Here is a 13,853-nt window from a genome sequence, read left to right on the forward strand (position 1 = left end):
TTTGGCCGACCTACAAGCTCTCAATGCGTCACGATGCGACACATTGTGAGGTTTTCAAATTATTTTTATACATTTGAAAACCTATGAAATTCTGCACAATGTCTTAAAAGTAAGGGCCGATTCATACTCCTATTTTAGAGCCGAATAAAAGTCGGTTCGGCGCTGTAGAGCCTAATGTGACGTCATTTGAGGTTCGGGGGGGGGGGGGGGGGCGGGTATACCGTCCTAAAGTCGTCTCTTCGGTGCTACTGAAAATCTCTGACGAGACGAAATCATTTCGCCGAAACAGCGATAAAATAGGAGTATGAATCGGCCCTCAAAGTGTTGCTTTTACTTTTGGTACTTTAAGTACACTTTGATGACAATACTTGTGTACTTTTTTACCCAAGTACATTTGTAATTCTGGACTTTTACTTGTAACAAAGTATGTCTACATTTGCAGTACGGATACTTTTATTTAAGTAAAAAGAAAAATGTGATTACTACACCTGAACAGTCCTCTTTCATCACTCCATTCTTGCTCCTCTCCTCCCAGTCAATCAACTCTTCATAAATGAGTTCTGTGGAGTCAAAAGGTGTTCAGAGTCATCAGTGCAATGGTCTCTAATTAAGACAGTGTCTACTGTCTAGTATTGCTGTCTCAATGTCTAATAACCTTTTTCTTGTTGTCCAATAACCTTTGTTTAAATATATCCATATATAGACATTGCCCGGTAAAACTTAAAGATTTAGGAAATCCTCTATAGAGGGTATGCACGTGATCGTCATCATTCCCGGAGGTTATGCCGGAACGCTGACGGAGTGGTAAAAACAACCTACTCTCTGGCCTCGACAGCCCACATCCACACAGGAAACGGATCGTATTAAACGTTAAAAGACCTTAAACTGAGTCACTTTGCTACTCACTTTTCCACTCACTTTATGCATGTGCATACCCTCTATAGAGCGTCGCAGTCCCGCCCCGTTTCAGAACAACGAGTGGCCCAGGAAATGATTCTCCATTCATTTTCTCCATAGGCTTTTCAAAAAGTATTTATATAAAGACGGTTACGCCGCGGACAAAGCCAACTCGAGTCGTGACAACTCATGACAACAAACACAATATTTTGGACCAAACAAATAATTATAAAGAAGAAAAACAACCTGCCGTTTCTTTCTTCTTTCTAATTATTTGTTCGGCCCAAAAAATGGTGTTTGTTGTCATGATTTGTCACGACAAGAGTTGACTTTGTCCGCGGCGTAAACGTCTTTAAATAAATACTTTTTGAAATGTCTATGAGGAAAATGAACGGAGAATCATTTCTCGGGCCCTGGTAGGGGGTGGGACTGCGACGCTCTATAGCCATTATAGCTACAAGACTTTCTTTCATACTGTATGTTGTGTGAACATACTGTACAGTATAGTCATAGTGCAAACTGAAATTATTTCTCTGCATTCCATTCCTCCAGCAGAGGGCGCTGTGGCCTACCTTTCCATTGCTCAATGCTGTGCTCCCTCTCCTCCAGCTGTTTGTCTGAGATCTGGGGAGGAGGCTGGGAGATAAACACAAGGTCATGTCATTATGAAGAACTTGTGGAGACATTCCCCACCATAGATATCAAAATGAATAGATGCTTCATTGGAGCGACGGGTCTCCATTGAAGGCAGGGAGGAAGTGGTGCTGAAGGAAATTGGCTGAAGGCATGCTGCATTGCATTGTAGTCTTTTGTATCGTAGTCTTTTGTATTTTTCTGTATTTTAATCTGCTTAATCAATGACCCCCCCCCCCCGAACTGTCTGAAATGGCGCGGCCCACTTACTGCGTCCGCCTCCCCGGGGTCGTACCACACGTGGATGTAGGGGTGGTTGAGGGCCTCCTCCACGGAGATGCGGCTCTCCGGGTCGATCACCAGCATCTTGGACAGCAGGTCTCGTGCTTGGCCCGCTGGGATCATGGCAAACAAATAGTTAATCCATTTTGGGTGTTTTAAGCATTCTGTTCTACTTTAGCTATTGAAAAATAGCAGATCTACAAGCTCATAGTGGCGCGCTATGAGCTTGTAGGTCTGCTATTTTTGAAAAGTCGTGAAAATGTGGCACAAATCTTTGAATATATATTTCAGAGCGAACATTTTTAACTAAAATATTGACTTCTGGGGGATCCCTGGAACAACATATTTTGAGATGGGGGTCCGTGGCCCAATAGAGATAATTCTGGGGGTCGTTCTCTTCCTTCAGTGGTTGAGCACCACTGACATAAAAACATGAATATTTTAGGATTTAAAAGCCTTTTTTTATCGACCTCAGTCCAAAATGGGTAAACAGATGAGGTGTGTTTGTATAGCATTAATACAGGGATGTCACGATTACACATTTAAGTTGATTCATAAGTTGACAATTGATTAAAGCTGCTATATAAGCAATAATATGTCAAAATGTTAATGTATTAAATTAAACTTTTGGTATTCAGACAGCCAGCAATGGGTAGAACGCTCCCCAAAAACATTTAGTCTCTGTGACGCATCTATAGGGGCCGCAATCTGCGTTCAAAGATTGTCCTAGAAGCTTGTTATTGGTCGATTTTCCTGTCTGCTTCCGGATTGGTTAGTCATTGCGACCGGGGTTTTTTTGGACCAATGACAAAGCTTCTAGGATTGATTCTAGGATCTAGATTGCGGCCCCCTAGATGTGTCACAGAGACTACATTGTTGGCTGTCTGAATACCAACAAAAAAAGAAAGTTGTTAAAATGTTGACATATTGCTTATAGCAGCTTTAATTGTCACAGGAATACAGCACCAAAGTCCTGACGTAACTCGCTCATCCCTTCGATTCCCCTGGTTCGCGGAAGTAATTTCTCTATGGAGAATAACATGGGGTGATCTTAATATCGTCTACTATAAGCGTTGTGGTCCAAAAATAAACAAGCTGTCTCTGCGTTATTGTCAGGGAGGTGTCTCTGTATCGTTTGCAACAGTCAGTCACTCATATATGATACAGTCTGCTTCTAGCGAAAATCTAACTAATTCAGCAGCAGTAACATTAGCGTTTTCTCTCAGTCAGTTGATTCTTCATATCCATATGAGTGAAACAGCCGGGATGACATGTTTATTTTTCAAACACAGTTCTTATATGAAGCAATCTAAAAATCCTCCTATGGCGATTTCAATGCAACTAAAAAAATACATGAACCTGGGGACTGACGCCCTCTACTGAAAGTGACGTCAGACTTCGGTGCTCTATAATTGTGATTATTAGCAATTTAAATTTTGGCATTGGAAATCGGAATGTTATGAATAGAAATGACATTTCTGTTTGCCTTTTAGTCTTCGTTATTACAAATAACTGAAATATACCAATAAGTTACTGGCATTACTGGCCTGTATGCCTATACAACATAATACTTCATCAGAGCTGGAAATAACAAAGCTTTTGTCCTTTGACAGAAATGTACAAATTATGTTCATGTATGCATTTTTGTCCTTTGACAAAACACTTGTGGTCCCCGGACCACTGGTTGAAAACCACTGTTATAAAGCACTACGACATATATCATCATAATGAATGAAAGCTTCCATAATACCGTTATTATTATTATTATTATTGAGTTTATATTTACTCTTGATCCTGTCGTGTTCCGAGTCGGAGGGGAAGGCCCAGTCGGGGAAGAGCTCAGCGAAGTTGACCCCGGGATACTGTGGTTTGTTCATCACGTAGTTCCTCACCGTCTCCATGAGGCGGTTCATAAACTCCAGATTAGGCGTTCCCAACACCTCAATGACTTTATTCCACTGGTCGATGTCTGGACGCACGCTTGTTGTCAAGGCCCAACAACACACATGAAATCAAGGCAAAGGCATTAAGTAATACAAAAAGGTGTGACTCATCTACCCACACCATAGTTTTATTGGGGTTACGTTTAGGAATAAGGTTAGGCTTAAAGGTATATTCAGTGTTTTCATTTAATGTTTTGGTGTGATAATCCTCCCTACTATAGAGTGTGCTGACCATATAAGGAGTTCCTCCCTGTCCCCAGTTAACCCCTGGGGTCAAAAAAACCCTGTAGGTTTCGTTTTTGGCTTAGTCCAGACTTAATGACACGCATGTTGTCTTTCTACTGAACCACGCACACACACACACACACACACACACACACACACACACACACACACACACACACACACACACAACATTAACAGATGCAAACGTTTCCAGTAGTCAAACATGTACATCTTTAAAAATCTGCCATTTTTCTATTGTATTAATAAGCTAAAATGCTATGACGAACAAGACGTTTGCATGCCCAAATTATGTTTTGTACCATGAAAAAAAAGAAAACAGAAATACAGTTACTCGGCTGTTAGAAACCGTGTGTTACAGAAACAAACAGCTGCGGTGCAAGTAGTCCGTTCTCAAAATAAAGCTCTTTCTAAACGGTGAGGTGCCGACGGACAGAGCCAGGTGAAATAACCAATATAAATGCAAATGATGCAAAAAGAAGCATGAGTTCAAGTCCGTTGCTCTCCCCTTGTCCCCCATATATGGGGACTAGGTTGGTCTCCCCTTGTCCCCCATATATGGGGACTAGGTTGGTGGAGGGTGTGTAGAGCCCAGGATCACATTAGATGATTGACACAGGGGTGAAAAATGGGTTACAGAATCGTGGGATAAAAAAATTAAGTAAAATAAATGCAAATGACTCGAGTCACTCCAATGGGATATAATCCCCTCTATCCATCAAGGTGCTAAATAGATACACATTCACAGAGGCCCTCGATGCCTCATGTTCAAGGTGCTAAATAGATACCCATTCACAGAGGCCCTCATTGCCTCATGTTCAAGGTGCTAAATAGATACCCATTCACAGAGGCCCTCGATGCCTCATGTTCAAGGTGCTAAATAGATACCCATTCACAGAGGCCCTCGATGCCTCGTGTTAAATAGATACCCATTCACAGAGGCCCTCGATGCCTCGTGTTCAAATCTGGGTTCATAGAACCGTATTCAATAGATACGACACTGATGGAGCTGTACAATAAGACTGCTGAGCAGTGATGGAAAGTAACCAAGTACCTGTACTCACGTACTGTACTTAACCCATTTAGGCCTGACGTCGAAATAATTAAAAAAAAGTCTTCTGAAAGAATATATGTTCAAAGATTTGTGCCGCATTTTCACGATTTTTTCAAAAATAGCAGACCTACAAGCTCGTAGCGAGCTTGTAGATCTGCTATTTTTCAATAGTTAAAACACCAAAAGGGGTTCCCGTACAGAATGGGTTAAAGTACAATTTTGAGGTATTTTACTTTACAATTTCAAATACCTTTTATATAGTACCTTTACTCCACTACAAAAGCTTGAACAGTTTAGTTACTACCGGTAGTTACTTTGTCAGCCACTTAATTATGGCCATTTGAAAATGTGTCGCGTGTAGATCTTCTATTTTCAAAAGATATTTATGTTTTTATTCATCCTGCATAATGAAAATGCCTTCTAAATCCTGACCTAAGTTTTAAATCCTGACCCAATTTTAAATGTTGCTATATACTGCAAAGTAAAAAGTAAGCCTTGCCGAGCCTCATGGATATCTCCTCTCCCGTTTCTGTAGCGTGAGGCAGCTACAGTGGTTGAACACCCCCTGGACATGACGCTAGTATGTGAGGACCTTGCCCTACAGCAGTACGCCATCGGCAAGCTGAGTCATCGCAGAACAGTTGCAGCAACATCGAACCCCCAACCTCCCAGTCCCAGGGTGGACACTCCAACCACAAGGCCACTGAGCTGGTCGATTATATACTGTACAGTGTACTGTACATAGCCTCAACCACCCTACAAGAGGGGTTACAGTCTTGAAGAAAGGGGTTCCCGTCCCAAATGGGTTAAATACATTTTAATACCAATCCTTTTGTAATTTACAGTAAGTAAACAGACAGACAGACACTCAGTGCAAGGATACGATCCGTTCCCTGGAATATGACGGCACCCTTCACCATTTCTCCCATGATGCACCCCACCGACCAGATGTCCACTGAGAACAGAGAGAACACACACACACACACACACACACACACACACACACCCTCACACACACACACACACACACACACACACACACACACACACACACACACACACACACACACACACACACACACACACAGTACAAAAAGTCTTCAGAGGAATCAAACATGATCTGTGAGACATGAAGACAGACACAATGGTGGGAACACCTCATGCTTTTACAGTGAATGACAATAAGACAAACCTGGTAATAGTGGATGTGTACCTCCATGTGTACCTCCACAGGTGTATTTAGTTTTCTCTCACTGATAAGACGCTGCTTATCAGTGTGTGACTGTGTGTGTGTGTGTGTGTTTGTGTGGTGTGTGTGTGTGTGTGTGTGTGTGTGTGTGTGTGTGTGCGCGCGGTACAGTAAAATGCAAGTGTGAATGTTAGCGTTTGCTAAACTACTAGTACCCGCTTCCCTCTATCTCGGTTTCATTGATTAAAACAAGTCATCGCTTTTGCACGAAGGCCCCCAAAACACTTCCCCAAACACTTTATCTGTAGGCAGCACCCACAGGCGTGTCACACAGCGTGACAGGAAGGTAGCTTTGACAGCTGTTACGGTGGTGTTTGTTGTTGTTATATCATATAAGTGTCCTGTTCTACGCTGCAGTCTGCTGGGGAGGCACGTGTGATGTACACGGCTGAACAAACTGGTGAAGAAGGCTGGCTCAGTACTGGGGGAGAGGCCGGACTCACTGGAGTCTGTACTGGGGGAGAGGACGGACTCACTGGAGTCTGTTGTGGAGAGAGAGATGCACACACAATAAGATGTGTGCCATAATGGACAATGTGAGTCATCCTCTCCACAAAACCTTTGGCAGAGCAGAAAAGGGGTCGCAAGAACCTGTTTCGTTCTGTGACATCAGGCTCTTTAACTCGCTAGCTTTTAGTTTTTAGTTATTTATGGGTCTACGTGCGAAATATCTAGTGACACCTTTTAAATTGTTTTTAATGCTTGTTCATAATAGATTTTTAATATATTTGTCTTTCTTTTTAACCCGTGCCCCCCCTTTTTGTTCTGTATTTTTAACCTTATTGTATGCCTGTATGAGCTGTGGGACCATCTGAATTTCCCCTCGGGGATCAATAAAGTATCTATCTATCTATCTATCTATCTATCTATCGGGACACTGCCAGAACTCTGCCATTGCCCACGGAGGCTTGGATCGCTGTCCTCTCATACTGAGTCACCCGAGTCACCTACAACTAATTCTTTTTGTTATGCCAAGACGGCCGATATGGCACATTGTTGTTTTTTTAATGTTTTTTTTGTGGCTTTCGCCTTTACTTCATATTTTTTATGGAGGTACAGACAGTAGGCTGACAGGAAATGGGGGAGAGAGATGGGGGGAAGACATGCAGTAAGTAAAGGCCGTCAGGATCGGGAGTCGAACCCGCGGCACACTGCCAGACTGGATTTACCAGCCAAGGTGCCTGGACCGCTGAGCCACGGCCCAGGCCAGATATGGCACATTGTTTGATCAACTTTAGAAAAAACAGGACAGGATTTTAGAACACCAACGATTTATCAGGGCCAATGTTTTTTTTACTCTCAAATTATGACAGGTAATTCCTGCTGTCAAAATATGACCCCCCCAGTCAAAAAACACTTTGTTTGAAATATCCTACCCTAGGGGACAGGAGGAGAACATGCCAACTCCACACAGAAAGATCCCTTTTGCCAACCCCGCCTATAGGGTATGGGCACTGATGACACGGAGGAGGAGAGAACACGCCCCCCACAGCGCTCCCAGCGGGAATCAAACATTCTATAGCGGGATCGTCGTTCCTTACCGTTCTCCTTGTACTTCATGCCCAGAATGACCTCCGGAGCTCGGTAGTATCTGGTCACCACGTAGGGCGTCATCATGAAGTTCGTGCACGCCGTCCGGGCCAGGCCGAAGTCCAGGATCTTTAACGTGCAGTCCGACTTCACCACGATGTTACTGGGCTTCAGGTCCTGGAAGCCAGGGGGAGAAGATGACTTTACATCTAGTTAGTTTAGCCCATTTTGGGGCGGGAACCCCTTTTGGTGTTGTATGTTATGCATACACCACAGAGTGGCGTGCTACGAGCTTGTAGGTCTGCTATTTCTTTTTTTATCGAAGAACCACTGACATAGAAACACAGCTTTTTCAGAAAACTGTCAGGATGTAGAAGACTTTTTTTTTAATCTGATCTCAGGTCAGAATGGGGTAGATTATGTTAGAATGAATGAAGCCCTCATATCCCATAGGCAGCAGGGGTCCTTGTCCAGGGACTGTAATCCCATAAGAGGGCACTTTTGGACAAGAATAACGAAAATAGCAGATCTACAAGCTCTCAATAGTAGATGAGCTATTTTCGGGGCGCAACCCAGCACTCTTTAGCTAGTGGATGTGCGGTGTGTATGACACGGATTTCTAAACATATTTGTTCAGCGCAAAATGCTGCGTTCAAGTTCAGGAGACTTCGGGGGGGGGGGGAGCAATTCTTCTGAATGGAAAGGAGTGGCATTTTGCATTTCTTTCACCATGTAGTAAAATGCTGCATTTGTGGTCTGGAGAGGGCAGTTGTTTTACAGACGGACGGGTAAAAGGACAGGGGCTGAAGCCCCCTTTGGACGTCTGTGTGTGCACGTCAAGCCCCCAGTAAGGATGTCCAACGTTGAAGCTGCCACTACCTACTGGCCAAATGTGGAATTGCAGCACTTTCATGGAGGTGGACGGACGTTCATGACGTCACGTGTGTCAGCCCCGGACCTCAAAATTGAGGTCATCGACTAGGCTAGGCTAAACTTCCGCTCGCTCGAGCCACTGAGCGCTCCGGTTCGGTCTCTATCCTTTTATTAGTCTATGGTGCACGTCCCCGTCCTTGTCTCACCCTGTGGATGATGCCCCTGACGCTGTCTCACGTCCCTGACCCTGTCTCACGTCCCTGACCCTGTCTCACGTCCCTGACCCTGTCTCACGTCCCTGACCCTGTCTCACGTCCCTGACCCTGTCTCACGTCCCTGACCCTGTCTCACGTCCCTGACCCTGTCTCACGTCCCTGACCCTGTCTCACGTCCCTGACCCTGTCTCACGTCCCTGACCCTGTCTCACGTCCCTGACCCTGTCTCACGTCCCTGACCCTGTCTCACGTCCCTGACGCCGTCTCTCTCACCCTGTGGATGATGCCCATGACCCTGTCTCACGTCCCTGACCCTGTCTCACGTCCCTGACGCCGTCTCTCTCACCCTGTGGATGATGCCCATGACCCTGTCTCACGTCCCTGACCCTGTCTCACGTCCCTGACGCCGTCTCTCTCACCCTGTGGATGATGCCCATGACCCTGTCTCACGTCCCTGACGCCGTCTCTCTCACCCTGTGGATGATGCCCCTGCCCCCGTCTCACGTCCCTGACCCCGTCTCTCTCACCCTGTGGATGATGCCCATGACCCTGTCTCACGTCCCTGACCCCGTCTCTCTCACCCTGTGGATGATGCCGGCAGAGTGCAGGTGTCTGATCCCACAGAGGATCTGGTAGAGCAGGTAGGACATCCTCTCATGGTCCAGGTCCATGTGGATCACCTGGCACAGACTGGCGTCCATCAGCTCCATCACCAGATATCTGGAGGAGAGGTAGACAACCACAGTTACATCATGTTCCATCAGCTCCATCACCAGATATCTGGAGGAGTAGACAACCACAGTTACATCATGTTCCATCAGCTCCATCACCAGATATCTGGAGAGGTAGACAACCACAGTTACATCATGCAGAAACATACATGTTTTTGTTATCATGTCCATGAAAGATTTAATAAATGTATTTACAAGATGTATTTATATCAGTCTTAACAAGCCACGGAAGTCCCCTAACCTCATATCAGTCTTAACCGGCCTGTAAGTCCCCTAACCTCATATCAGACTTAACCGGCCACGTAAGTCCCCTAACCTCATATCAGTCTTAACCAGCCACAGAAGTCCCCTAACCTCATATCAGTCTTAACCGGCCATGTAAGTCCCCTAACCTCATATCAGTCTTAACCGGCCACGTAAGTCCCCTAACCTCATATCAGTCTTAACCAGCCACAGAAGTCCCCTAACCTCATATCAGTCTTAACCGGCCACGTAAGTCCCCTAACCTCATATAGGTCTTAACCAGCCACGGAAGTCCCCTAACCTCATATCAGTCTTAACCGGCCACGTAAGTCCCCTAACCTCATATCAGTCTTAACCGGCCACGTAAGTCCCCTAACCTCATATCAGTCTTAACCAGCCACGTAAGTCCCCTAACCTCATATCAGTCTTAACCGGCCACGTAAGTCCCCTAACCTCATATCAGTCTTAACCGGCCACGCAAGTCCCCTAACCTCATATCAGTCTTAACCGGCCACGCAAGTCCCCTAACCTCATATCAGTCTTAACCGGCCACGTAAGTCCCCTAACCTCATATCAGTCTTAACCGGCCACGTAAGTCCCCTAACCTCATATCAGTCTTAACCGGCCACGGAAGTCCCCAAAACCTCATATCAGTCTTAACCAGCCACGGAAGTCCCCTAACCTCATATCAGTCCTAACCGGCCACGTAAGTCCCCTAACCTCATATCAGTCTTAACCGGCCACGTAAGTCCCCTAACCTCATATCAGTCTTAACCAGCCACGTAAGTCCCCTAACCTCATATCAGTCTTAACCGGCCACGTAAGTCCCCTAACCTCATATCAGTCTTAACCGGCCACGTAAGTCCCCTAACCTCATATCAGTCTTAACCGGCCACGCAAGTCCCCTAACCTCATATCAGTCTTAACCGGCCACGTAAGTCCCCTAACCTCATATCAGTCTTAACCGGCCACGTAAGTCCCCTAACCTCATATCAGTCTTAACCGGCTACGGAAGTCCCCAAAACCTCATATCAGTCTTAACCGGCCACGTAAGTCCCCTAACCTCATATCAGTCTTAACCAGCCACGTAAGTCCCCTAACCTCATATCAGTCTTAACCGGCCACGTAAAGTCCCCTAACCTCATATCAGTCTTAACCAGCCACGTCAAGTTGGTTTCTTCACTTCTGTGTGTCCTAATCGCAGCCAGTAGGCTCCAGGCGAGCCTGACGGCTCGATTGCATCCGAGTGATAAGTGACCTACTGGTGATGATGGGTTGATAGCATTGGAAGCCGGTGCACAGGGAGTCAGGGACACATTACTGCTACTCACAGGGAGTCAGGGACACATTACTGCTACTCACAGGGAGTCAGGGACACATTACTGCTACTCACAGGGAGTCAGGGACACATTACTGCTACTCACAGGGAGTCAGGGACACATTACTGCTACTCTCAGGGAGTCAGGGACACATTACTGCTACTCACAGGGAGACAGGGACACATTACTGCTACTCACAGGGAGTCAGGGACACATTACTGCTACTCACAGGGAGTCAGGGACACATTACTGCTACTCACAGGGAGTCAGGGACACATTACTGCTACTCACAGGGAGTCAGGGACACATTACTGCTACTCACAGGGAGTCAGGGACACATTACTGCTACTCACAGGGAGTCAGGGACACATTACTGCTACTCACAGGGAGTCAGGGACACATTACTGCTACTCACAGGGAGTCACAGGGACACATTACTGCTACTCACAGGGAGTCAGGGACACATTACTGCTACTCACAGGGAGTCAGGGACACATTACTGCTACTCACAGGGAGTCAGGGACACATTACTGCTACTCACAGGGAGTCAGGGACACATTACTGCTACTCACAGGGAGTCAGGGACACATTACTGCTACTCACAGGGAGTCAGGGACACATTACTGCTACTCACAGGGAGTCAGGGACACATTACTGCTACTCACAGGGAGTCACAGGGACACATTACTGCTACTCACAGGGAGTCAGGGACACATTACTGCTACTCACAGGGAGTCAGGGACACATTACTGCTACTCACAGGGAGTCAGGGACACATTACTGCTACTCACAGGGAGTCAGGACACATTACTGCTACTCACAGGGAGTCAGGGTCACATTACTGCTACTCACAGGGAGTCAGGGACACATTACTGCTACTCACAGGGAGTCAGGGACACATTACTGCTACTCACAGGGAGTCAGGGACACATTACTGCTACTCACAGGGAGTCAGAGACACATTACTGCTACTCACAGGGAGTCAGGGACACATTACTGCTACTCACAGGGAGTCAGGGACACATTACTGCTACTCACAGGGAGTCAGGGACACATTACTGCTACTCACAGGGAGTCAGGGACACATTACTGCTACTCACAGGGAGTCAGGGACACATTACTGCTACTCACAGGGAGTCAGGGACACATTACTGCTACTCACAGGGAGTCAGGGACACATTACTGCTACTCACAGGGAGTCAGGGACACATTACTGCTACTCACAGGGAGTCAGGGACACATTACTGCTACTCTCAGGGAGTCAGGGACACATTACTGCTACTCACAGGGAGTCAGGGACACATTACTGCTACTCACAGGGAGTCAGGGACACATTACTGCTACTCACAGGGAGTCAGGGACACATTACTGCTACTCACAGGGAGTCACAGGGACACATTACTGCTACTCACAGGGAGTCAGGGACACATTACTGCTACTCACAGGTCCTGGAACTCTTCCAGAGACTTCTGGGGCGTGAAGACATTGATGAGACGGATGATCTGGGGGGGGCAGAGAGAGCGACAGACCATTAGTCCACGACGGAGAGGCAGCAGACTGTGGGGTGAAAGCGAAGTGGCCTGCAGGGTTCTGGAAATCATATTTGAAATGCGACAAGCTGAAACTCTCTCCTTCCTCAAATCAGCCCCATCCATTTGTCTATTTTAACCCATTTTGGCCTGACCTCGAAATTTAAATCTAAATTTAAATCTGCTAAATCCGAGAAAAATAGCAGACCTACAAGCTCATAGCGCGCCACTCGGTGGCGCGCTATGAGCTTGTAGGTCTGCTATTTTTCAATAACATAATGTATGTAACCATCAAAAGGGGTTCCCGCTCAAAATGGGTTAATAAACCTTTGTTTTCACGACTAAAAGGAGTAAGTTGGCCAGGATATTGAGATAATTATTTTATGATTGTTACTGTATGTCATTGTCCCCTACATTGTCTTCAGAATCACCTTGTGTAACGTTTGTTTTTGACTTATGGTTGCGTTCACTGTCAAATGTCTGTCTAAGTAATTGAGATGAGACACATATCTGCTTTCTTATCTTGAAGTCTTGTATTCAGTGCTGCCAGATGTACGAAAATTATCATATTTGTTACGATACTTTTAACCTCTGTACGGTGTAGGATCAATAATTCCAAAAAGGCCCAACATTTATCACCATATCACAAAAGAAAGTGTGAATTTACTAAATAACCTGGCTGCTGATTTGGGATTCAAAATAAATCAGGAAATCAGTCAATCTGACCCTAGATTTGCACTTAATTAAAAACACTGGTCTTTCCAGTCCAGTTTCAGGCTTTTATTTGTGTAAGATCCAGGAAGTTGCCTCTGCTTCCACGCAGCATACTGTACGTGATGCATTCTTGTCTCGTAGGAGTCTCAAACATGGTTTTCTCTAACACTAAATAATGATTATTTTCAGTGAAATTAGATATTTTGTAATCTCTGGATCCCCTTGCAAACGAGATGATTCATCTCAAGGGGCTATTCCCAATAAATCATTTCCATATATATTTAAATGTGAGATTTCTCTTTTTTTTTTGGGCTGTGTACGATAGTTGTCTTTCAAATATGACAAGTTTTAAGCCTCCGCTACGATGATTCGACGTTTCCCAATGCCTTAAACAAGCA

The 13,853-nt window shown here is 45.5% G+C and overlaps 1 protein-coding gene across 1 annotated transcript in view; it reads right to left on the reverse strand.

Annotated features, from left to right (window-relative positions):
* The window catches only part of mapk9 (mitogen-activated protein kinase 9), a 28,830-nt gene that overhangs the window by 1,201 nt on the left and 13,776 nt on the right, over positions 1–13,853 (reverse strand). The window contains exons 4-11 of the mRNA XM_083786618.1: positions 12,656–12,714; positions 9,501–9,639; positions 7,843–8,008; positions 5,936–6,007; positions 3,599–3,781; positions 1,801–1,925; positions 1,470–1,533; positions 489–560 (exon numbers count right to left, since the gene is read on the reverse strand). Of these exons, the coding sequence (XP_083642744.1) occupies positions 489–560; positions 1,470–1,533; positions 1,801–1,925; positions 3,599–3,781; positions 5,936–6,007; positions 7,843–8,008; positions 9,501–9,639; positions 12,656–12,714 (880 nt within the window). The remainder of the gene's footprint in view (positions 1–488; positions 561–1,469; positions 1,534–1,800; positions 1,926–3,598; positions 3,782–5,935; positions 6,008–7,842; positions 8,009–9,500; positions 9,640–12,655; positions 12,715–13,853) is intronic.

This window comes from Protomyctophum parallelum (assembly GCF_964188405.1).
Source record: "Protomyctophum parallelum genome assembly, chromosome: 16".
Taxonomy (NCBI): Eukaryota; Metazoa; Chordata; class Actinopteri; order Myctophiformes; family Myctophidae; genus Protomyctophum; species Protomyctophum parallelum.